The sequence below is a fragment of the Rhinichthys klamathensis genome, unplaced genomic scaffold (genome assembly GCF_029890125.1).
Source record: "Rhinichthys klamathensis goyatoka isolate OS25496 unplaced genomic scaffold, OSU_Roscu_1.1 h1tg000605l_1, whole genome shotgun sequence".
NCBI classification, from domain to species: Eukaryota; Metazoa; Chordata; class Actinopteri; order Cypriniformes; family Leuciscidae; genus Rhinichthys; species Rhinichthys klamathensis.
Window position 1 is genome coordinate 898,156 of NW_026607060.1, and position 26,589 is coordinate 924,744.

General features: G+C 40.0%; 1 protein-coding gene across 2 annotated transcripts in view; it reads right to left on the reverse strand.

The window, feature by feature from the left end:
* csnk1da (casein kinase 1, delta a) overlaps positions 1 to 26,589 on the reverse strand; it is a 59,306-nt gene that overhangs the window by 18,338 nt on the left and 14,379 nt on the right. For both annotated transcript variants that reach the window (XM_056240625.1, XM_056240627.1), the window contains exons 2-7: positions 20,359 to 20,469; positions 4,439 to 4,587; positions 3,854 to 4,082; positions 3,507 to 3,677; positions 3,078 to 3,226; positions 2,801 to 2,972 (exon numbers count right to left, since the gene is read on the reverse strand). In XM_056240625.1, coding sequence (XP_056096600.1) covers positions 2,801 to 2,972; positions 3,078 to 3,226; positions 3,507 to 3,677; positions 3,854 to 4,082; positions 4,439 to 4,587; positions 20,359 to 20,469 — 981 coding nt within the window. The remainder of the gene's footprint in view (positions 1 to 2,800; positions 2,973 to 3,077; positions 3,227 to 3,506; positions 3,678 to 3,853; positions 4,083 to 4,438; positions 4,588 to 20,358; positions 20,470 to 26,589) is intronic.

Here is a 26,589-nt window from a genome sequence, read left to right on the forward strand (position 1 = left end):
GTGCACAATAACGACACACATATATTGTTACTGTCATTGAATAGGACCGAGTGAAAAATCAACGTTTTCTTTATATCTAATGGCAGTGATCATGACGTTAGTTCAGATAAGTAACGGTAACCTTTGTCATAGTGTCTAGTACTGGTAAACTTGGTCTTTGTCATCTAGAAATAGAAGGCATCATGCTAGCTATATTGGCGTTTCTAAGTGTTTATCTCTTCCTCCGGTGAAAATGTTGTTGCAAACGTAGCCGCCGCGTGTCTGTCGCTGTCCGGTCGCTGTGTTTGGCAAGTGCTTGTGTGGGCAGTATAGAGAGAGATAGGCAGACATCCAGATAGCATAAACGTTAGCATAGATAGCTAGCAGCTAGATAGATAAATACATAGAAATATACATAGTAGGTAGATTGACAATGTAGAGTTGGCTCATTGGTCGTTGGATGTGCAGTTGCCGCATACTAGCCTATCTATCTATATATCTGTCTGTCTATCTATATATCTAGACTATCTATTTACCTATATCTATGTATTTATCTATTGATCTATAATCTGCGCTATCTGAATACTCTCGTCTCTACTACTCGTCTCTCTAGTCACTCTAATGCTCTCAAGGCGGGCTTTGGTAAATTCTCTCCCCAAGGTGACGTCATCCAATGCATTGTGGTGGAAAGGAGAATCGTTGCAAACCGCTGTAATTTTTCGTATTATATTACGTTTTGTGATACCCAACAACATAAAATACAATGGATAACAGTTTAAATGTGTATTACCAACAAGCAAATTGCACAAATTAGTTGAAAAATTAACCCTGCAACACGGCCTTTAAACTGGAATGTCACTGTTTCTGTCACTGTGACTTCCCGAACAGGCGAACACGCACACACACACACGCGCATGCACATCACTTTTGAAGTAAAAGTGAAAATTGAGGATGCAGTGCATAGTAATGCATCGAGATATCGAATTGAACTGAATCGATGACATAATCGTAATCGAACCGTGAAACCAGTGTAGGTTCACACACCCCTAATACCCTAATAACACCCCTGTACTTATTCCCTCACCCAATGAGAATCGATAAGAGAATCGAATCGATAAGCAATATCGATAATGGAATCGGAATCGTTAAATTCTTATCAATTCCCATCCCTACTGCTTGCACTATTAGCTACTGAATATGTGGCTAATATATTCACGACACAGCCTTCTGTTTTCCATGGTTTCTAATTGGCACTACAGCTGTAGCTATCGTAAGAGCTGGTTTAAAGTCTATGCACCACTACTCTGTTGCTTATTATTCAACGCTCTCCATTTCATCAGTCCAGCGTCGCTCGACTGTGCTGAGTTGGGTCTGACCCTCTGCCAGCTTGATGCTTGGTGTTTCAACTAGGTCCGGTACCCAACCGAAATGAACGAACCATGTGTACATTCATGAGTGTTGAGTGCGGCTATCTCCCCTCTACTTGAGTGGAGCGCGCGTTCTGGATGATCAACTGATCATAGTCCATTCAGAGAGTGTATTTATATTTCTCTTTTTGGTCAGACAGCCCGTCAGTGGCCTTGTCTTTTGCAAGAGTACTTGGATGGCGACTTATGCCCTCCCTGTTTTAAGCACACCTCTCGCTCTTCTACATGGTCGATTTGTGCTGGACGCTCTGGTCAGTTCTGTGATTAATTGTCTCCTCGCTCGTATCGCGATTTTCCTTCCAAGAGGATTATTTTTACAACGCGAACTACTTTGTGGATGTGTTCAAACAGGTCAAGTGACTATTACGACAGTTGTTACGCCCCTGCTAGTGGTGTTCAACTAGGTTGTTTAGGCGTTCGCAGTCTGCTGTTACAGCCAGGTGGACACATTGCGTGTTTCCTACGCTAATGGTCACTCTCGTGGTTTTATCTATGCGCAGTGCTGTTGTACACATTCATGGTGTAAAGCACAGACAAGGAATCTGTCATAATTTATGGTTTCTCCCACACAGGTATAACCTTTGCGGAAAACCTATGCCAGGTGGGCTATCAGGCACCTTGCATGTTGCTATGGCCTGGATGTTCCTGGCAATACATGTGTTGTCCGTAATGGCACCAGTATTTCTGCTGCCTTCGGGTTTCATCTGCATGGTGTAACCACGCTTGTATTATGTTCATGACAGCACCGGCATCGCTGCTGCAGCGGACATCAGTACAAGGAGTTGGCCCAACCTCCGCCATTATCCGCTATGCGATGTGCTTGCAGCGGCCAATGCTTGTGCAACTTGCTCTTGTAGCTGCTGAGCTTATAGGTCTCCGTTGCAAATGGAGTACTTTTAGCTAGGTCAACGGCTTGGCTTGCTGCCGATCTGGACCTTCGCCATCAACACGGCGGGATTTTATAGGTCCCCACCAAATGGTGACGGCGTGTCGAGAGGCCGACTCGAAAGGGAATGTCTCCGGTTACCTAACATAACCTCGGTTCCCTGAGAGGAGGGAACGAGACACTGCGTGCGCTGCCGTGTTACTTATCTTTGTCGTCTGCGCTCTGCTTCAGTCCAAGATCCTGAGGCAATGGCACTCAGTGCCATTATAGTGCGGGGGAGCCTGCCTCTATTTCGCGCGCTTGAACGCCATTGGCGGGTGTATTCTCGCCCGCGAGATTTCATAAGGCTTCAGTAGATCTGCCACGCAACCTAACAATGACGCAGTGTCTCATTCCCTCCTCTCAGGAAACCGAGGTTACGTTAGGTAACCGGAGACGTTTTCTCCAAATCAAAACAATTTTCATGCACAAAAAAACAAGCACCAACAGACAACAGTGGACGTCTTACCTGTGTGTGAGGTTGGCGTGAGGGGTGTGGAAGGTGCTACTTCTTGCGTTCCTCTGGGTCTGCCTGAGCTGGAAGGCATCATGCCACGGGCAGCAGGATTCCGCCCATGCCGCAATCTTTCCTCTCGATCCCTCCGCTCTCTCTCCGGATCTTCTGCCGCTCTGTTTGCACCCTGATCAGCACAACACAAAGCATTAAGTCAAAAAGACCACAATAAAAACTAAGAACAATTTAAGAAATACAGCAAACATGCGAAGACAACCCATTTGACACTCACAAATTTGAGCATATTCCAGTCAAACACGTAGTCGTATGAAAAGCCTTGCCGGTGGAAAAGGTTCCTGAAGAGCTGTCTCAGGTAAGAGTAGTCGGGCTTGTCATCAAAGCGAAGGGATCGGCAAAAGTTGAGGTATGTGGCAAACTCAGCTGGAAACAAACAAAAGGCAAATGTAATTTTAAAAAAAATCAGTCGAGTTGTTCAGATTTGAGGTCAACTACACTTTTTCAACATCTTTTAAAAAAACGATTATTTTTCAATGTTGAAAACAATTGTGCTGCTTAATATTTCTGTGGAAATGGTGATTTTTTTCAGAACTCTTTGATGAAAAGAAATTACAAAAGAACAGCATTTATTTGAAACAGGAATCTTATATAACATAAGCATAAAACATATATAAAAACATTGTATGTATAAGCAGAGGCTTACATGGGTATCCTTTGCATAGGACTTCAATAGGAGTGGACATTTTCTTCTCACTGATTCGCTCATACTTCTGTCTCTTTGTGGCAGCCTTTAGACCCTGCCATGGCAGAGAGCCCAGGTTGAAGTACATGAGCACATAGCCAAGAGACTCCAAGTCATCTCGTCTGGATTGCTCTGTGAAAGAAAACACCCATAAACACTGTATGTCATTAAGATGGCCTGACCATAACAGGTGAAGTGGCTTGATCGTAAATGTTAGGGTGATGACAGGTCAGGTCTGAATGTACAAGAGGTTTCATTAAGATATTATAATATTATTATAACTTTTTTCAAAAGAAATATTAGGGTACCTATTCCCAAGTGGGTGTTGATGGAAGCGTAGCGAGCGGTGCCAGTCAAGTTTTTGTTCTCACGGTAAGGGATGTGCTGGTGGGTGCGAGCATCTCTGTACTTCTTGGCCAGGCCAAAGTCAATGATGTAAACAAGGTTGCCCTTCTTCCCCAGGCCCATAAGGAAGTTGTCAGGCTTGACATCTCTGTGGATGAAGTTCTTGGAGTGGATGTATTCGATACGGCTGATCTGATGACAGAACAGAGGACAGGTTTAGCAAGTCGAATGACTGAATGAGAGACTCCATGCAAATCTAGCACACCAATTCAAATAAAGCCAATGAAGGCATGACAACTGCTGAACAAGCAGCCCTTTCACATTATGTCTCCTTTCACAACGCTTCTTGGCACTTAATACTCAGTCAAACACAAAGTGAAAGAGGACACTGGTTGTCTATGTAAAGTAGCTGAAAGGATGACAGTAAAGCTTGTCGTGTCATCAGAACACCACTTCCTGGAGTCATTATCCCATTTTGGGTGTCCTATAACAAGAGATAGGTAGGGTGGAGAGGACAACGGTTATGGTGATCCTGTCTACAGCCTTACCATCTGGTCAGCCAGCAGAAGAACAGTCTTTAGGCTGAACTTGCGAGAACAGAAATTAAAGAGATCCTCCAAACTGGGTCCCAGCAGCTCCATCACCATCACATTGTAATCTCCTTCTGCTCCACACCATTTGATAGTTGGAATACCAACTGTAGAAGAAACAATTACCATTAGAATAGAAGATTTTTTCCTTCAATCTAATGTGGTTTATGAAGAAAATCCTTGCCAACCAAAATTATCTTGAAAGTTTAGACTACTGAATAGAGGGGAAGTTTGACTAATATGTACCTGTATCTTTGAAGGACTGACAGACAGAATCTGAAGGTGACCTACAACATTATAGGTGGGGGGGGGGGGGGGGGGGGGAGCACATTTGTTTCAGTAGGACAGTGATGTGATAAAAAAAACCCAAGCAGAGCTTTAGCTTGAATAAACCAGCGGTGTTGGTTGGTCACCCTCAGATAGGGCTCTAACTCATCAGCTATAAAGCAACAACCATCTCTAGAAGACCTTGAAGTGATGCACAAAAAGATATAGGCTGCCGTGGAAGGACAGCAGCTGATACCAAATTAGATCACTTCAAGGGCATTTTTCTGCCCCCTCTCACAGTTCAGCCACACGTGAACCAGAAAAGGCAGCGGTCACAACACTATAACATAATTTGAATGTACAGATACGATTGTACTGATACAATGTTGAATACACATTATCTTCTAGTTAAACAAGCAACCTCCAATTACAGCTACCAGCTTTAACAAAACATGATATCAAACTTTATATATTTGATTACAAGCAAACCACAGATCGCCAGCTACCTCGGCTATATTCATGGCGAGAAAGAGATTAAAAAGAAACGATTAAAATAGGTAATTAAAAAGGTAGATCTGGTCTTACTTAAAAATCTTTTCATAAGAGTCAACAGAAAAATAGATTCTTAAAGAGTTCAAACTATCCAATTATTACTGAAGCATATTTTGATGGGAATATGGCACGTCCCCTGGCACGAGGGGAATAAAGGAGGATCTTCACCCGTTAACAGCAACAGTGCCCTATTCGACAGCGTGTATAGGTAATATGATTTGTGCGCCATCAGAAAACCAGAGTCTAGATTTTCTAGTGTTGTTCATATATCAGGGTTTCTGCAGGGTTTAGTCAGTCAAATTTAAGATTTTTAAGATCTTTTTATGACCATTATGATTTAAATTTATGACCTACACGAATTACGAAAAATAACTTCCTTTCAAAAGTCTTTTTTTTATTGACTTTCATTAAAAGTAATAAGTTTCATTATTTAAAGGTTCCATTTTCTTAAGAGTAACAAACTGAAGGCTCCCTTTTCCTAAGCATCAATAACACAGGAACAACACTTAACAGTTATCACGATAATATATCAGTCAATATCGATAATTATCACGGTAAATGTCAAATCTTTATTTCTTTCAAGTTTAAAGGCAGATTTTTGCTCCTAACTGAAAGTTGTAGAAACCAGAGCGTTAATTGTGGTTTTAAACTACTCTTTATTGTCAGAACATATCATGACAAACACTTGCCAAACAGGTGAACATTTCACAAATATGAGGTAGAACATTCAAACATTTGTCATTTTTCCTTAACAAAATGTATATCTTTATTGGAAAATTAATTTCTTAGTTTCTGCATGTGCTAATGGGGGATATTGTTTCAAGTCTTGAAACAGGTTTGTGTTGCCTGACTTTGATGGCACGTTTCTTCATGAAATGTATGAAAAACAGTATAGCCTAAATACATTAAATACTTTAGCCTAATTATATTCCATTAGTCCTTTAATACATTGTCTACATTAATAATATAATACAATTCAATATGTATATCCCACATTTCATGGTGCAGTTAATATACTAGGCTAACGTTACAGTAAATCCATGGTAATTATGGGAATTTGTAACGTTAGATGGAAAAGCTTTCTGACTGTATCGTTGTGCACAGTGTTTCTCCTGTTCGTCAGCGCTGTTTCATCTGCCTTTAAACTGGTTTAAATCACTGAGACATTTGTGTTTTTCGCTGAATTCAAGCGCTTCTCACTGGATCTCGTGACCGAGGCCGATCAGAGTAAACGCGTCTGCTCTAGTGAGCTTGCGCTGCGGTGCCGTTTGGACTTTGAGCCGAGCGTATAAACAGTCCGTGAGGCGCGCAGTTCAAATGAGTTTCGTTCCGCTTTTGGCGCATAAACATTATCGAACATTAATCGAACTCTTGATATTGTTTTATGGAGAAAAAATTATAGCGTGATAATGAATGAATGAGCATATCAATTTAATACGTGGCTAAATGTAATTTATGACCTTGAAGGGTTGGTCAAAATCCCTTGCCTCTTCAAATACATATATAATCATATATCATTTTGAATGGTTATATACTTCCTTTATAAAAATCAATAATCAAATATATTCATTATCACATAATAATTTTTATATTCTTGTGCCTGTGAAATTATATTTTCTTAAATGCATGGATGCAAGTAACCAGTTTCTTTTAGGTGCATTCCAATCTTACTTTGAGATTGCACTTAGTACACGCAGGACACGAAGGCCACGGAACCCACAAGGCCGTTTGTCTCTTTCTCTGGGATCAGTAGAAAGGTTAGAGGGTCCTAAAGGCAGCGTGGGCACATATGATTCTTCGCTGGACATATGGTCAAGCTATATTGAGCGTTACTATCAAACTTGAATTGTTGTATTAAAATGTATTCTTTCCAGTATATTTCCTTCCTTGGGAGTAAATGTCAGTTATCTGTTTTTCTCCCAAACGAGTGAATGTTTTAGCATTATGTTTTGGTATACTTAACTGATAATAAGGAGCTCAGACTCTCTTCAGCCTTGATGGGAGCTGTTATTTGCTAGTGTCTGTTATTTGTGGGTGTGCGTATGACATTCTATGTAGGTTCTGGACGGTCGGACCAGACACCCCGGCGCCCTTCTCTAACCTGCGAGGCCACCACAGACCTAAATCCAATGAGTGGACGACAACTATCTTTACTAATGGCGATAGGCACCCCTATCTCCTCACATGTGTTAAATTGTTTAGGCTCTTAATGTTTCTTAGCCAATGAGAATCATTCAACCTGTAAGCAATGACGTAGCTTAGACCTTGGAAATGGTATAACTGCTGTGATCTTTGTAACTGTAAGCGGGGCGGCCTACGAACTCCTGTGTGAGTCTTGAAGCTGACTTCTGCTGATGAAAATGCAAACTATCTTCAGTAAAACTTTTCTTTAATTTTTTATAATTCTGACTCCGGGTCTTCATTCTTCATATCTGGTTCTGGGTCTTTGACTGTACACCCCTTACAGTTATGGTGGAGAATGCGGGCAATTATTCTCGGTGACACCCCTGGCAAATCAACAAACAAGGTAGTAAGCTTTTGTTAATTGTTAGGGCTGTCTGACTGGAAGAGATTTTGAAGGAGAGCGGGAGAGCTTCACTCCGATGAGGCGAGTGAAGCTTCACTCCGATGAGGCGAGTGAAGGAGTAAGTTAATTATACTACTGACAGTATAAGAAGTCGCTGAGAGCGTCGTTAAGGGTAACGGCAGCAGACAGCGCAAGCGAAGCGTGCTCTGTGGGGGCCCCGCTGGGCATTACTGGTGTAGCACCACCCCAGCAGAGCACGTCCCTGGGCTAGAGGTCCAGTGGCACCGTAAACCTGCTCAATCTCTTCCATCTCAGATAGGGGATCCCCGAACTTAGTGAAGTGAATCAGGCAGTTAGGGATACTAACAATAACAGGGTTGTTTGCCAGGGATGCATCAGGAACGATTCCGAGAGAAAAATTAAAAAAGTTGTGACCCAAATTGGCATGGACCAGTATATGTAACTGTGATTTTGGAGTATACTTTGCAGTTTCATCACGCAGAAGCCAAGCTGTGTTGTTCAAAGATCGCCGCCTCCATTTCTGCAATAACTTCAGGTGAGTATGAACCATGATTAAGATATGGCAGAAAAATGTAATAACTTAATCAGTAACCTGAAGAGTCCTGAAACAAATAGTGAGACAGGAAAAGCAAACGCTGTAAGCAGCTGTGCTCTAAAGCCCTCACTTTAAATAAATTTGCAGAAATGATTAAGTAAATGGTAGTCAGGATTTTGATTCTGATTGGAAATTTAAACAACTTGACTGGCTACAAACAAACAAAGAAACTGAAAAATTAAAATGTTTAGCCTCGTATTGCTTACGATGATTACAAGAAGCAAGTGAAAGAAATTCTGGGTCAGGGATAATTTCCCTCGACAAGCGACTAAAGTTAAACAGACACTTTGTGAAAACAATATTTTGCAGCTTATGAAAATTAATGTTCTGCCAATAATAATGATGAAGATTATGATTGGGTTATTATGATTAAATCAGCCACTGGTGGACTGTAAAAGAATACAGAGAACTGCTTAATCAGTAGCTCTGTTTGCATTCCTGAATGGGACACACTGCTTCAAGGGCGTGCAGTAAGTTGGAGCCGTTGAGGCTGACACATGAACCCACCAGATGACAGAGAGTGTTTTAATGGTGGTCATCAGGACCATTTAATACGTAACTCTAAATTCCCACCGAGAAGGTGTTTAAAAATGTGATAAAATGACAACACATTTCTGGTAATAATGTGAGTTTGAAAGTAGATCAGTGTTTAAATGACGATATTAAAGTTGTCGTCTGAGAAAGAACAAGAGATAAAACAAGGTCAAAAGATTGAAGTCTTAAAGTGAATCCTTTTGAAGAAAAGATCTATAATAGTAATTTTTATAAGTTGATGTAAAATTAATGACTCCAACAAATGTGAGTTGCAAAATATATCAAAGTAACTTAAAGGATGATTGTGTTGTAATTAAACATTTAAAAAAGGTTTTAGATGATATAGAGAGACTAATCTCACAGATGATTTACAATAACTGCAAAAGTATCACAAGCAGAGAGTGCTTGCCTCGTCAAACTTAGTGTGAATCCTAATTGGAGATTGATAAAATCCAAGAGAAAACTTAAGTCAAATATTAAACTATGGTTGAGAACTTGACAATTAAAACTGAGATTGAGAAATGTGAAATGTTATTGAGAACTAGAATAATTACCATTATGTAAGAACAAATAAGCAGAAGCAGTAGGCTACTGAATTAACAGTTGCTAAATGTAAAATGTGTTGAAAGGCATTTGATTAAACAAAAAAAGGCCTGCTAGTGTTGACCATGAAAAGAACAGAGCTGATGTTTTGCTTTCAAAAGATAAGTTTGTTATTGGCTGTAATGAAACAGCTCGCTTATCTAAAATCTGATGTGTGCTGTGCCTGAAACTGCCAGTGCAACAGACTCAATCTGAGTGGAAATTTGTAATGCCTAAATTTCCTGATGTGTGGGCAAAAGACAAATATAAATAATATGTTTATTTGAAACCGTATGTAATATCTGGCAAAGATGCCTTAAGCTGGGATAGAGTTAAAAGATGGTAGATAAAGTTAGACGTTCAGAGTGCAGTGTACCAGTCCCTCTCTCATTCAATGTCTCTCTCTCAGTCAATGTCAGCTAAAAGCTGTTACCTGAGTCGGTGTCATAAGTGATAATAAGCTATTTGTAGTGACATCTTTGGTTAGGTTAGGACCAGTAACTTCTTTGTCTGATCTTAGTCCCCACCATGAAACGGGGGAGGGGCCGACGGAAATGTACACTGAATGTACGGTTGTGATCTAAATTCACTGAGTATAATCCAAGTAGCTAGGTTGCTGCTTTTAAGATAGTTAATGGATTTAAGTGATTAAATACTGTTGGTATTGACCTGTCTCCCTATGTGAACACTATTAGGCAATCCGAATGGCTCTGGTGACTCTTGAACGTGCCTTTCCTAAACTCTAGAAAACAGCTGAGTTCTGTTGAAGCAAACAGCCTGTGATGGGAAAGAGCGGTCACCAGTGGGCACGAGTGGCTACTCAATGACGGGTAAGACCTTCTATTGGCCAGACAGGGGGCAACCCAAGCCAGAGTGGATCACGTAAAGTCACTGGGCATCTCAAGATGGAGGTGTTTATGTGAGAAAGGTATGAGAGTGGAACGGATGACTGTGAGGCCAGCAGCATCCTTTATCGTTAGGGCGGATGCGCTGTGAGGAGTTACAGACAGTCTGACCCCGAAACGTGAGTGTTCCTCTAATACCAATCACCAGAAACCGCATTCATTGTATGGCTTGTTTTTTTTATTGTGACAAGCGTCTGCAAATATGCCAGGGGAAAACACCCTGATGGAGATTATAGATAAAGGGCTAACAGGAGTGGGCTTTCAAGAGCCAGCTGAGGCCATGAAGTGATTCCCATTAGTTGTTGTGGAGACAGTAGCAAAACTTTTTATGTACTGGTTTGCCTTATGGGCAAGGAAAATCATAGTGTTGATTTTGAACTAATAGGTCTATGACATAGTTTTAACTCCTGAAGGTCGTTAGACATGGTGGTGGCTAAAGATGAAGACAGTTTTTGTAGATTTGAGAAAAGTCTGGATAACAAGGTGAATGGTCAAAGGTTATTGTAATTAATTTAATATTACATTTTGTCTAAGTTACAGCCTTAGAAGGCTGTTGAAAAAGATTATTTATTTATAGTGAGAGAGACTGCTTGAGCAGAGGAAGGGATGGTAACTGTGTCTGTCTTTCCATTATTGGCCTGCTAGAGCAAGCTGAAGCAAAATAATGATAATGAAACAAAACAACCCAGCTGACCTTGTTAAATTCTAATGAATAATGAACAAGACATGCTTTGAAACTGGTTGGGAGACCATGTAAAATTAGGTAGAAGCTACCGGAAAATGGGAAGTTTAAAATCTTATTTAAAATTTAAATCTTTTAGCAATAATATAAAGAAAAGTGAACATTGAAAATGAACAGTTAACATATGTGTGTCTAGTATGAGTGCGTATGATGGTGACAGCACTTTATGTCTTGTATGTATTAGTTTGGGGTACTATTATTTCCTGATTTTGAGGATATTGTGTCATTAACCTCTGGAATTAGTGTTTTATCATTACAGATGGGTTAAGTGAAATGACCAACTTTAGAAAAGTTGATAATTCTAAGTCAATCTGATGAAAAGACAATGCAGAACATGGGACGAGCTTTAATTGGAGTGGTTTTCCAGCTCTGTCTGCTATTGGTAATTATGAATGCTTTTGTCATTTATGATATTGAACTGAATTACTCTCTGGATTAGTATTTTATATAAATTGGAATTGTAAAGAAGATTGCCGTCCATTATGGGGTAAAACTCTTGTCTAAATTCAACTGAGGGTCTAAATTTAAATAGACAACTAGGTGGGATCATAAGGATAAACGTAGGAAAAAAAAAAAATATATATATAGACTTGACGGCAGAGAGACAAAGTGGCACATTGGCTAAGTCACTATCCAAATTATCCAGAGTGAGCTCCCTCATTTTTATTGAAAGGCCGGAGGGCGAATGAATATAACTTCTAAAAAGAAAAGGTTTTATTTCTCAATCCCTTAAATGTATGTATGACATTAGATGTCTAAGAAAACTACAATTTAATAAAGGTAAAAAGAGAAAGCAGCTATATGGCTGTGGGCTGGGATCTGAGTAACATAATATTTTGGTTTCTGTAAAACTGTAAAGATAAGCGGAACTGAGACAAATACTGTGAGAAGTAGTTATAATGAAAAATAAAGTTGAAGTTAATGATAAGAAAACAAGAGTATTGAAGAATTAATAAAACACCATGATTCCCCTAACGAGGGAACTTTAAGTGTCACTAGGCTGACAGTGGTGAGAGACTCGGATGCAGAAGGAACTGGCATGTAGGGCAAGATGGAAGAAATATAGTAGAAGAAAATGTATGTTATGAAAATACAATTTCTGATAGGATTTATGGAAGTCAAATTAAGTTTAAATGGTATGAAAAAGGTTAGGGTTAGACATTGTATGATTGACAGGGATTCAAGTGATATAAGGATAAGGAATGAACAAAAGCTTTATTAAGCAGAATGGGGAACGATCCTATATTTTAGTGGTAAAATAATGACTGAAATGATGATGTGAATTTGTTTTATTTTATTTCTATTTTTGAAACAAACAAAAAAGGGTATAAGATGTTATACAATTAAAATGGTACATGCTATGTGACCGTAAACTGAAGGATGATTTCAGTAAAGACTTAAAGTGTTTACATCGATTATTATGGGTCTTAATTATTAATATTTTATTGTTTGTTGTTTATTTTTAGTTAGACAACCATTGTGTTTTAAACCTAAAGGGTCTATAAAAGGGGTAGTGAAAATAATGGATTAACCATCCAACTTTGTTTATAATAAAAGGATTTGGAAATCATAATATTATTTAAAAAAAAAAAACTAGTGCATATATTCTGGTATTCATGATTATAGACAATGTCTTTATTTAGGATCTGAGTAGTGACTGTGGATCTAGCCCATGCTAGTAGGAATACAGCAATAGTGCTTGCTTATTTAGCCTGGCTTCCAATATGTACTTGTTTCGTAATCAGTTATGTGTTTTATAAAAATTTTAACCTGACTGATAAACTGAGGAAGAATGACATTGATGTCCTGTTGTGAGTGGAAGGTGGGAGAGCCTCTTAATGGGGACTGGAATTTTTAGTATCCAGCATGTCCATGACGAGGTGAAGAGACAAGTGTGACCCGTCAGGGGAGCATGCGTCACCACCCCTCCCTTCCGTAGTGACCTCACTGGTTAGACCAGACGTGGCGGTATTGGACCCCACATTGGTCTAAAACGGGGGACTGAAGGGTTGGTCAAAATCCCTTGCCTCTTCAAATACATATATAATCATATATCATTTTGAATGGTTATATACTTCCTTTATAAAAATCAATAATCAAATATATTCATTATCACATAATAATTTTTATATTCTTGTGCCTGTGAAATTATATTTTCTTAAATGCATGGATGCAAGTAACCAGTTTCTTTTAGGTGCATTCCAATCTTACTTTGAGATTGCACTTAGTACACGCAGGACACGAAGGCCACGGAACCCACAAGGCCGTTTGTCTCTTTCTCTGGGATCAGTAGAAAGGTTAGAGGGTCCTAAAGGCAGCGTGGGCACATATGATTCTTCGCTGGACATATGGTCAAGCTATATTGAGCGTTACTATCAAACTTGAATTGTTGTATTAAAATGTATTCTTTCCAGTATATTTCCTTCCTTGGGAGTAAATGTCAGTTATCTGTTTTTCTCCCAAACGAGTGAATGTTTTAGCATTATGTTTTGGTATACTTAACTGATAATAAGGAGCTCAGACTCTCTTCAGCCTTGATGGGAGCTGTTATTTGCTAGTGTCTGTTATTTGTGGGTGTGCGTATGACATTCTATGTAGGTTCTGGACGGTCGGACCAGACACCCCGGCGCCCTTCTCTAACCTGCGAGGCCACCACAGACCTAAATCCAATGAGTGGACGACAACTATCTTTACTAATGGCGATAGGCACCCCTATCTCCTCACATGTGTTAAATTGTTTAGGCTCTTAATGTTTCTTAGCCAATGAGAATCATTCAACCTGTAAGCAATGACGTAGCTTAGACCTTGGAAATGGTATAACTGCTGTGATCTTTGTAACTGTAAGCGGGGCGGCCTACGAACTCCTGTGTGAGTCTTGAAGCTGACTTCTGCTGATGAAAATGCAAACTATCTTCAGTAAAACTTTTCTTTAATTTTTTATAATTCTGACTCCGGGTCTTCATTCTTCATATCTGGTTCTGGGTCTTTGACTGTACACCCCTTACAACCTTGTATGGAACATCCGGACGTTTTTATGACTTTTTATGGCCTAAAATTCGTGTTAAATTTAAGACGTTTTATGACTTTTTATGACTCTGCGGAAACCCTGATATATATACATAGCCAGTGTTGGGAACAACGCAGTTATAAATAAACGGCGTTACTAACGGCTAGTGGTGCACGATATATCGGCCGCCGATATATCATCGGCCGATATGGTCAATTTTTTACACATCGGTATCGTTCCGATGTCAAAATAGGGCCGATGTGAACAGGCCGATAATCACTCCTGTGTATTTGACGTGTGTGTAGATGTGAGTGTGGGGGCGGGGATGTTTGTTTTTGCACGAGTTCATACAATACAAGCGCAAGTCCTGTCAGTTTAAACATCAAGCGCAAGAAGACTGGAACTTGCGCGCTGTTTTCTGTCAGCCTTACTAAGGCGTATTTTTGTCCCGCCAAAGCCTTATTTGACCGGTGAGTGATGTAGATGACTGACTGCTGCGCTTGTTTAACTGAGAGAACGAGCAGAGAGAGTGAAAGCCCTGGTCGCGCGCGCGTACTCTCACCATCTTCAAACTGTCTCCCTCCCTCCCTCGCACATATTAATGAATTGAGTTGACTGAATATCTTTGAGAATACACGATGGTAAAAGGTCGGAAGACCGAAGTTGTTTTTTTTGCTGAACTACCACTGGTTGTGAATTGTGCTAAAATAACGTTTCCTTATCTTCTCTGAAAAGCTTTCCACTCATTCAGATGACATAAACCACACTTTCAATAAACAAACAAAAAAATCTATTTAGTGATGAAATGTTTTCTGTGTTGAGACAAATCTTGTGCGATGTCCTAAACTGCCTGGATAATCACACAACATGTGCCGTGGTCCGTTAATGACACGTCCAATTCGCGAACTAATGACTCATTTGAACCGATTCACTTTAATGAATGGTTAAAACAACTGATCTGTCCAACACTGAACTCAAGAGACATAAATCGGAGACATAAATCGGAAACACTTTACAATCAGGGTTCCATTTATTAAAGTCTAGTCTAGTTAACTACATTAGTTAACATTCTATTAATATTAGTTTCTATGCGGATTTACCTCATGACAAATCCACCCCAGTCCTTCTAGAATGATTCATTCTTTCCAAATAGAGCTAATCAAGTCATCTGGTGAAATTATTTTTATATCGCAATATACATATATATATATATATATATCGCAGAAAAATAAAATATCGCAATGTCATTTACCAATATCGTGCGGCCCTAATCCTCGCTATGTGTTTTCTATACAGAGATATCGACATCGGTAAATCTCGGTATCGGCCATAAGAGCAATATTAATATCGGAATCGGCCACAATTTTCACATTGGTGCATCACTACTAACGGCGTTATCTTTCTCAGTAATGAGTCATCAAACGAATTACTGTTTCCCCCGTTACAGTTACTGACAAGAAAATGCGGCGTTACTATAGCCTAATTGAGCTCACTGAAGCGGTTTTCATCCGAGTAGGCTCTCTCTCCGCCATAGGACCTGCAAAGTTTTTTCTCTAGTGTGTGTGTGTGTGTGTGTTTATGAGGCGCCGGACTGGACAAAAGCGAAGCGAACACGCTCGACAATACGTGCAAGAGACCGAGAGTGTCCGAGAGCGCGCTCCGAGGGTGTCCGAGCATTATATAGTTTGTTTATAAATAAATTAAAAATTTCAGCATTAGAATAATCTCTGTAGCCTATTGGTATCATCTGCAACGTTTTAATTAATTTACATGGTTATACAAATAAAATCTAAAAAATAACCTGCAAGGAACGTTCTAGGAGCACTTGTTGTTAAACTGTTTATCATTTTAATTTGCACTACAAAGAGTGTATGTATATTTTTTTTATTATTATTTATTCATTTTTGGTACATTTCATAAGAAGCATAATTTATTTTTAGACTTATTTGTTGGCCAGTTGTGGTCTGTGCAATATTACATATTAAAAGTTCTAAACCATCTATTATGTTTTATTGTTATACTATAGTAATGATAATATTTAAAATAAAATAATATAGGCTATTGAATTTAATAGGTGTCTCTCACATTGTCCCACAGCAACATTACAATAGTGTAGATTAGTCTACAATGTTTTATTCAATTTATTTGTATTAGGTACATCCGTGCCTCAATGTTTCAAAAAGTGAATGTGTGTGAAACAATAGTAAAAAACAATTGGTGTTGATTGACGCCAATCGGACGTTCATGTTTTTTTTCCGTCTATTTGAAAGTTAGGCTAATAATAACATGTTGCATTCTATACGGCCTGATTGTCATTTTTTAAGTTACATAGCCAGCCTCCAGTTTTCCTCAACTTGACTAATTAAGAGGCGATATTTGACCGGCATATCATCAAAATGTCCGTAAAACGAAACCTCTGCCGGTCACTTTGACCGGCACCATTTTTTTATAGCGGAAACTCTATCTATAGTGTCCATTTAATTAATTTAACATATTTAATATTGGGGGCATCCAAGTTATTTGACATAGGCCTATTTGAATTTGAATTTTTTTTTTAAATAACACAATAGTTACTTTCCCTGGTAATTAGTTAGTTTTATAATGATTTAACTCCGTTACTAACTCAGTTACTATTTGTGAGAAGTAACTAGTAACTATAACTAATTACTTTTTTTAAGTAACATGCCTAACACTGTACACGGCACACTCATGATTCTCGAAGAGAGGAAGAGACCGAGGGTTCAGCAGCATTCTGGAAGGTCAGAGTTCTCTCAGCAGCTGCTGTCGTGTCTACCGTCATGTGTGCCCTGAGCCTGGCCACTGCCTTCAACAGCACAGAGATTTTGCTGTTCAGCACTTTGCAGAAAACATCTTCCAGGTCAGCTATTCCTGCGCAAACTCAGGAGGTTAAAAATATCTCCTAGTCTGAGCCGTCCAGCGCGCCTTTCCATTCTCTGACACAGTCTATATTAATTGGAATTAAAATAGAAAAATGCTGAGCCTAGTGCTTCTCCATGTATGGACTCGTAGAGTGCAATTGAGATATTAAAACATCCAGAAATAAAAATGAATAAATAACATAGAAGACAAGGATTTCTTTCTCCCTAAAAAAAATGCATGTACAAATGCGTGCAGGTACCCACACCTTTTTTCAATGTAAAGTTGTCAGTAGTGCTGTGTTGAAAAAATCGATTCACCAATTCTGAATCGATTTTCATATTAATTTCTAAAGATCGATCCGTAACTCAGAGGATCGATTTTAGTAGGTTTACATTTTCCCCGTGAACTTTAACTTGCCGCGACTGGGAGATCCCTGTATGCGCATTGAAAGGCTTTCACTCAGCGCGCACATTGTTACGACAACGGGCTTTGAGTGAGTCATTAAACCGTTCATTCAACGAACACGTTCAAAAAAGCTGATTCATTAAAAGAGATGTAATGAAACAAGGTGTTAATTATTTTTTAACTTTGAGTTCCACTTTTCAAGGCTCAGCTGAGCAGCAATGCGTCGCATGGGTAACGCTGAAGCTGATGCTTCACTTATTAGAGACCAATATGGCATTGATTCAATGCGTGACTCGCTGATTTTATTTCCCCGCGGCTTCCTCGCGCAGTGGGATGCTGGCCAGCGCTGCTGCTGACGCGCATTTATGGTAAATACCCGTGACGTGAACGTTAAAAGGATGATACGACAAATATTTCGCTTTCCTTTGACACGGCAACCTTTTTCACAAATACATATGACTTCAAAGACAGACGCAGGTAATCGCACGCGCTCTGCCGATCTCTCTCATTCACTGTCTGTGCGAAGCCTCTGTAGGCTACACATCACCACGATAAACAGTCTTGTTTGTTATCATTATGAACTTGTTTAACATTCAATACACATGCATGAAGTTCAAAACAAGAAGGGTATAGCCTTATAAAAAACGTGAATATCGCGGTTGCTGCGGTTACTTGCAATCCTCTGCGGTTACTGCTGCTGATACCTCTGCGTCCTCTGTCGTCTACACCAGTGCAAGTTTGTGAAAGCAGTTGTATCAACACTCTGGAAGGGGGATTGTTCTTTACAACCATCAATACTCCATTAATTTGCAGTTAAATGTCTATAATAATTGTATCAATATGTTGCATAACTACAGTCCTGTAATTCAACAGCTGGAAAAAAAATATGCTTTTTTCAAAAACACTTATCTTAATCTCGAAGATCGGATCGGATCGAATCGAATCGAATCGAATAATGATAATCGATTCAAGATCTTGAGAATCGGAATCGAATCGATTCTTGAAATTTGAATCGAAACCCAGCACTAGTTGTCAGTGTGTATGTCTGTTCATGCTATGCTAAATAAGGCTGGGAGTGGTGAAAGAGACCCAGTTAGGAGATGGAATGCACAGGATGGCCCCTCCCGCCTAAACCCACTCCCCTGCGCACGCACCATCTGGCCTGGGGTCCATGTGATCACAGAGAACACAAGCGCTGAGAGGGAGGCTCACTCAGAATGTCTGTCTGTTGTGGCACGGATGTCATCACAAAGTTTGGGCGCTGCGGAGCGGACGTCATGCATGCTCAGTCATGCTGAGAGCGAGCAGACAGACTTGAGTGTATTTGAAAGCGAACGCCGTAGACGGCACACTTTTGCTACTGGCACCATAAAATACCCCCGCCAGGACTGTCATACGTCTATCTAGAATAAGCAATCGGGGCAAACCCAGCTGGAACCGGGGCGGGGGGATGGGGTGTATCCTTCAGGCACCTCATGTATATTCATAAACCATCATTGTACATTGCAACAAACAAAATGTCAAGAAAAAAAATGTTTTGTGCCTACACACGATATGGATGCACAACCACAAAAAGGGCCACAAATTGAATACTTCCTCACAAGGCTAAATGTTGAGCCAATGAGAAAACGATTCACAACGGTTGACAGAATGCTGAGATCTGATAATGCTACTCTCAGCGGAGAAGGATACGTTGACTCACTGACTGATGATGATGATGCAAGGGGAATTGGTCACGATTGGTTTGCCACCCACTGTTACCAAAGTATTCTCTAACACCATCTAAGAAATGAAGATCTTGTGAACTACACCTTACATTCAGAGAACCCTCTCCCTCAAACAACTTACTAAAGAGGCCCACGTAAGAACTATATTAACCCAGCATAAAATGGCTGTTGTTCATGAAGGCTTTTAGCAGCTGATATTACTTGCACAAGTCCACAAATCTTTTTCTTCTTCTACACTTACCTTTTAAAAGTTTGGGGTCATAAGATTTTAATTATTTTTTTAAAGAAATTAAAACACAATAAAACATTTATAATGTTACAAATATTTGCTCTTTCTATTTATTAAAGAATCCTGGAAAAGTATCACAGTTTCCATAGAAATATGAAGTAGCACAACTCTTTCAACATTGATAAGAAGAAAATGTTTCCTGAGCACCAAAGCAGCATATTAGAATGATTTTATCCAATAAATGCTTTGGTGAGCATCAATTTAAAAACCTTACTGACCCCAAATATTTGAACTGTAGTGTATGAATTTTTATATTTGCTAGAAATAATATTTTTTTTCTTGGTATTCATAATGAAAACGTTCTTGACAAAATATTTGTTTCCCTTTAAAAAATTGGCACCAAGCTGGAAATTATACAGCTACAATGTAACTGCTATAATGTGTTTGGTTAGTGGTTTAACACATTCTTGATGTTTTCAAGACTAATACAATTTCAACAAACCCGCTTCTATCACAGCCAACTAGATAATATCTTGGCGACAAAGCAGCACATTTTGCAAACAACAATCTAGAATAAAACTCAGAAAACCAAACATAATTGATAAATGTATGAATTCCAGTGGCAAAGAAGCACTATTGCAAAAAGGGAATTAAATCTTTGTCAGCTGGCCTGACACTATTTTACAAAACAATCAAGTGTGATGACAAAACCTGCTAAGGTAAACTGTAACTTGACACTTAACTGTTTATAATAAATATTTCATTTTGAAGAGTTTTATTTGTCTACAGGCACTTATGTATATGTCAGCAGTGTGAGGTGTGTACGTGTGACTCATAGTTGTGTATTAACGGAGAAGCCGGATGGAGACCAGGAGGAGCTGCTGACTGAGTGTGGAAACACATACCGCCTCCTTGCATCATTTTGTAGATCTTGCTCTCGATGTGCAGCTGTGGGTGCTTCGTTTTCACACATTCTAGCTTGATAGCTACTTCTTCCCCCACGGAGATGTCTGTGCCTGAAGATCAGAAAAGACAGGATTACACTATACATCACCAAACAGAAAAGCAAAAGACAGATAGTGGATGGAGAAACAACCAAATTGCTTGATATGTCTACAGTAGGGAGCTTCAACATAAAATATCTGCTCATGTACCTATGACGTACAATACACATAGGGCTGTGACGGTGGCAGGTGCGGTGGTTGGGGGGTTGTTTTGAATAAAAAAAAAAAAAAAGTAGTGTTTATTTGAGCAAAAAAGTGTTTAGCCTATTTGAGCAATTCCGTCAAAGAAACAACACACTAAAGCCTGTAAAGCATTGAAATAAATATCAGTAAATAATGGTAACTTAAATAATACAATAAAGTTAAATTATTGAAAAAAAACTTTCGTTTTATATTTCCACACAAAGACACGTAATACAGTAGCCTGGATGCCAGCCCGAACCCCGCCCACAACATTTTTTGATCAGGAAGTTCGGTCTGGACTCGATCCATTGAGGAGTAATTATGATCGGTTCAGAATTAGTCGGGCCAATCAAATTGCCAGGGCGGGCTTTATACGATGATGGACAGATGATCTGCAGTTACGTAATCATCGCGTTATCAAAGAGCGCTTGGGTTGAACTGGTTTCCCTCCGAGATGACTGCAGCTGGAGAATTGAGATGTATAGATTCCACAATCGCGTCTGTTGTAAAAGAAATCGACAGCGCATTAATTTAAAAAGACGAACAGAGAACTGCAATCAAGGCATTTGTCGATCGGAAAGATGCGTTTGCCGTCCTTCCTACGGGATTCGGCAAAAGTTTAATTTATCAGCTGGCTCCCATGGTCGCTAAGAAGATGGGACGCAATGAAAGCCCTGTGGTCGTTGTGGTTTCTCCTTTGGTCGCACACTCGCACTCATGGAGGACCAAGTAAAAGAAGCAACACTCATTATTTTACTACTTCCAGCGTGCGTGTAGTTGAGTTCTGTTGACAACTATGCTATGCAACTATGTAGCTGACTTACTGCATTGTTCTGATTGGTTGTAGGTCTATCCAATTGAGTGCAGAGTTGTTGTTTTTCCTGGCTCGGTTAAGACACGCATCATAATCAAAGCCCTATGGAGCAGTATCAGACTCACATTCTGACTAGAATATGAGTATGACGAAGTCAGGTTAGTAATATAGCCTACCGCTCTGCACTTTGAGAGGGATCAGGGAAGTGGCATGTGGGACACGAGCAGGAAAGAGACCATCGATCACTTTTCTGATATCTTCATGTTTTCTACTTGTTGTAAAAAGTATGAAGAGCGAATTTTATCTTCCACAAGGGCAAGGCATTTAGGCTGTTTGATTTTGCGCTGCTAGAGAAATCGAAACAAAAATTCCCCTGCGTGTGTGAAACTTGCTTTACAAATAAACTTGACGTGCCTTACCATGTCTAATAACAAGAACAAACTATGTTAAAAAGAATTTGACATGCAAGAAAAAATGTAGGCTATCTGTCCTACAGCTTTTTTCTACTTTACCACAGTAAAGAATACGAATATAATAGGGCTAATTAAATCGCACCAAGGACGGGTAGCAAGTGCTTGGGAGCACTTTGACTCGGCGCATAGAGGGGGGAGATGACTCCGGAGAGAGAGAGGGGAGATGACTTTTCACGAGAGATGATATTACTGCGCCGAGTCGAAGTGCTCCCAAGCACTTGCTATGGTATTCCGCCATACATTATAGTTATCCACTTTACACGCTTAGAAAAGCGCAACGTTTTATTTTGTGTCACCGTCTTAGGTCGAGTTATACTACTCGTGTAACTGTATTTAAATAGGGAAAACGTGGAGGTGTTTGGTCGCTTCTCTGCTTGGATCCTAATGAATGAACTGGGCTAAGCTAAGTGCTATCAAAGTGTCTCGCGCGCCAGAGCAATTTAGTGCACGCACTGAGACGAGAGAGGTATGTATCAACTCGTCTTAGTTAAGGGAATAACAGTTTAATATGAAAAAACGGTGGAGTATCTCTTTAAGTCGTTCATTCTCGGATGCGGCGTCGCGCGCGCTGTTACAAAAAAAGCCGTGCACACAGCCAATCGAAATGGGGTCTTGCCGGTCTTGCGCACCCAACGCGGCATTTTTGCCACGCGCACCTTCGCGCTCGTGCGGACCTTTTATAGTCTATGGTGCGGACGCGTCGAGTATAAACAAGGCTTTACCCGCCATTCACATATAGCGCCTAAAAACGCGCAGAAAACGCTGGGCACGCCGCGTTTTCTTTTTTCCAAAGCGCTAGGACGGTTGCGCTCCGGTTGGTTCTTGTCACGTGACCTACGGTGCGCTTGCAGCGTTCTGAAAAGTTGAGATGTTTTTATCTCGATGCGGCACGGACGCGCTTGGAAAAACGAGAGCATCCGCGACCGTGTCGCTTCCATTATGAGCGCGAATACCGCATGCCTACATTTGAAATAACGAACTTGAGCGCGCAAAAAAGACGCGATATGTGAACAGGCCCTAACTCCGCCTCCGTTTCCCTCGTAAGCTGATATTAGTATTTAAACATTCTCTATGATAAAAAATGTTTGTAAAAAATATTTTAATAGCACGGTTTTTGCGGTTGTAGAGTTCTAATGACGGTGTTCAACTATAACCGTCGGTCTTACGGTTATATAATAACCGCCACACCCCTAGTTTACCGGCAGAGCCCTAAATACACGCATGCCGGAGAGTGAGAACAATAAATCCACTCAACTAGAGAGGCTTTGCAGTGTCTTAATAAGCCTTAGCTTCTTCCAGTATATTATGAGTCATTGGGACACAATTAAATATAACCCAAAAATATAATGAATATGCAGGCCCACTATGATTAAAACAAGTCTGCATATCTAAGGTTGACTCACACACACATCTTTCCAGTGTGAGGGAGTGGGAATTATCTACGCGTACTGCTATACCACCTCCTTTCCGGCCCACCATCTGCCTCAACTCAGCATCCTGAGCAGAGGATGCTGAAAATCATCCACATTCATCTGCTGCAACAAGACACCCAATAAAACAGATAAGGAGAATGACAACACTGGCATTTCCAATGACTAGGCTAAGTGTATATGTTGTGCCTGATGGACGTGACACTAAACCTATTCGCGTCTTTGCATTGACTTGGTATGTATGTAATCTACTCGCGCAAATAATTAAATTCGCGTTTGAACACACCATAAAGGTTTATAAAAAGAACCACAACCAATGTGAGTTATAACTTTTAATTAAAAAATTATTAATATTACCAGTTTTACACTCAAAGCTCTGCGGATTCAGCGATCTCGTCCAGAAGAAAATGGCATCGCTGAGATTCGCGACAGCAATAGGACGCTATGTCTGTTACCATAGGCGCACAGCGAGAGCACTGACACCACCAGTCCGCCCCAGCTCGAGTCTGGCCGGGCTCAGGTCTCGCTCCCCTGCTGCAGCAGCTGCTCCGGCTCTTGTTCCTCCATCTCCCGCAACTGTTCACCGCTGCATTGCGGCTCGTACAGGTAGCCGCGAGCATCAGATTTTCGCAACAGATCTTCGAAATCCCCTTCTGCCATTTCAACTTCAAAACTACCTTCCGCCATTGTGATTAGCCTACTATACAAACATTCTACACAGACCAAGAGGCAAGAGCCTGTTAGCTTAGCTTCTACAGAAAGATGGCTGACACTCTCTTTACATTCTGTGAGTGAGATCCCGCCCCATATGGGCGTGGTGAAAACATGCGGAACACTGACTGTAGTCTTTAGCCTCTGGCACAAAAATCCTCCGATGACGCAAAATGACGATTCCATAACAAGAAAAGGGACGGTGCTGTATATCTTTCGTGCCTGGTGTGGTTTGTGCAGGTGAAAAGATGGGATTTCTCTTCCGCATCGGCTCCGAGAAACGCGGTCGTGTGTAGCGTTCACTTCAGATCGGAGGATTATCCTCCCGGGGATATGATGGAGTTTAACATGGGATGCCGAAACAAAAATATTGATCGTCTAATACTGTACCAATGGCATGAAATAGTGTGATATAGGTAGTCATGCCCTAAATAGAGGCAACTTGTAATTGAAAAACAAAATTACTCAGGTTGTTTAAATATTCAAATCTTTAATTTTCTGTTTATGTTATAACCCAGGTGAAAAATATGTATTAAAAATGTACTTGGGTATGTTTTTAGTACAATAGAAATATACTCAAGTATAGTTTTTATACATTTAATAGTATAAATCTACCCTAAACATACTAATGTCTGCTGGCCTGATATACGATGGTAATAATCTGTACAATATTGTGAGCACAGTGTATATCGTTAGCGAACGTGTATATCTAGAAGCACGTCTCTCACCAAGCACCTGTCCTGTTCTCCACTGGTTCTCACACCACAACTCAATTTGTCTCTGACCGTTCTGTCTGACATTAGTCCTGGCCTGTCCCTGCTCTCTTGGCAGCATAGCAGTCTCAATTGTATGGCTGTGGTCCGTCATACGAGTAAGTATTTCCTCAGCGTCCGAAATGTCATTGCGATCCATTGTTTTCCTGTTGTTTGAATCGACCGCTCTCCCGCCCGTTACGTCATGCCCACCGCGCCCATTTTGAGACGCGGAAGTAAAATTCTCACAAAAACGACTCCAGATGCGTCTGTAGCGTATTTATAAGTATATTTTAAAGAAAATCTAGTTCCTACATTATTTTTCTATACATTGACTCGTTGGGTCCTCTAACCTGCAATATGCCCTTTAAGAGATAAGGTATACAGTCATTCATATCACTTATTACACAGCATTTCGGCACATAAATAATTATAGATTAAACCGTTTTAAAATCGCACCCGTTTGTAATAGAGCCCGACCGATATCGAGCTCCCCCTACAGCTGTGGGCCGTATATTTCACAACACTGTCGTAAAAAACTCACTTGCGGCTAGGGCTGTCAACTTTAGTCGTTAAGGCGACTAATTGGTCGATGCCGTCTTGGTCGACTGACATTCTTATTGGTCGACCAGTTGCATTTTTTTTTTTTTTTTTTTTTACCAACAGAAAGAAATTTTCAATGATTTACTACTTGATATTTATTCCTTTATAAGCACTTATATATTACTGTATTCTAAATATAATTAGCCTATGGTTTATCCCCAACTTTAAATGCTTTAATTTAGGCTATTTTGTAACAGCGCCACAGTTTAGCGCACACACATAGAACACTCGGTTCGCACCTGTGGCTGGCTGCGCTGCTGCTTCATGCTCAGTAAGGGATATAGGTAGTTTAGCTGTATTCATTCAGTTAGAACGCTACTTGTTTCGGTTTTTATACACTATATGTTTTCATCTCGATGCGGCGTGGACGCACTTCGAAAAAAAAGAGCGCGTTGCACCGCGACCGCGTTGCTTCCATCATGAGTGCACACACCGCGCGCCTACATTTGAAATCGAAATTGAGCGCGCAAAAGATGTGAGCAGTCCCTTTAACGGCTTTATCATGCTGACTCAATAGATTGTTTTCTTGATATGTTTTTGTTTTTATTTGTACACTTGACGCACTTAAAAATAGCCTAAATAATGTAACAAAACGAAAATAAACCTATATGCGGTCCTACAATAAAGCCTATTATTATTAGGATTGTTTTTTAGGCTCTTTGGGTTTTTTTGTGTGTTTGTTTTAAAACTCCTAGATCGGCTGGACAAAAGTTAACCCATAGCTTTGAAAGTAAAGAAGAATATACAGCCTGTATAAACGAGAGCTTTTGTTAGGATTTTTCATTGTGGCAGATAGCGGTTATATTTTTGTAGCATGTGGTGTGGTCAGGTGCGCGATTGTGACTGTTACTGACAGTGCTCCTCACTTTTTGCAGTTAAAAAAAATCACTTAATTTTCAAAGAATTGTATTATTATTATAGTTTTATGTATTTTTGATGTTTTTTCGTTGTTTTATAAATGCTCTATGACAATTGTTAAAAAATGTTCAATCAAAACATAGCGTCTTTTTTTTCTTTTTCTTTTTAGTCGACTAACCGTTGCCCAGGACAAGACTTTGGTCGACTAAGAATTTCTTTGGTTGACTACAGCCCTACCTACTCCTCCCCCTTTCTACCGCGGCTCATGTGCATTTGTTATTATTGGAGCGGCCAACTTTATCGTGTGG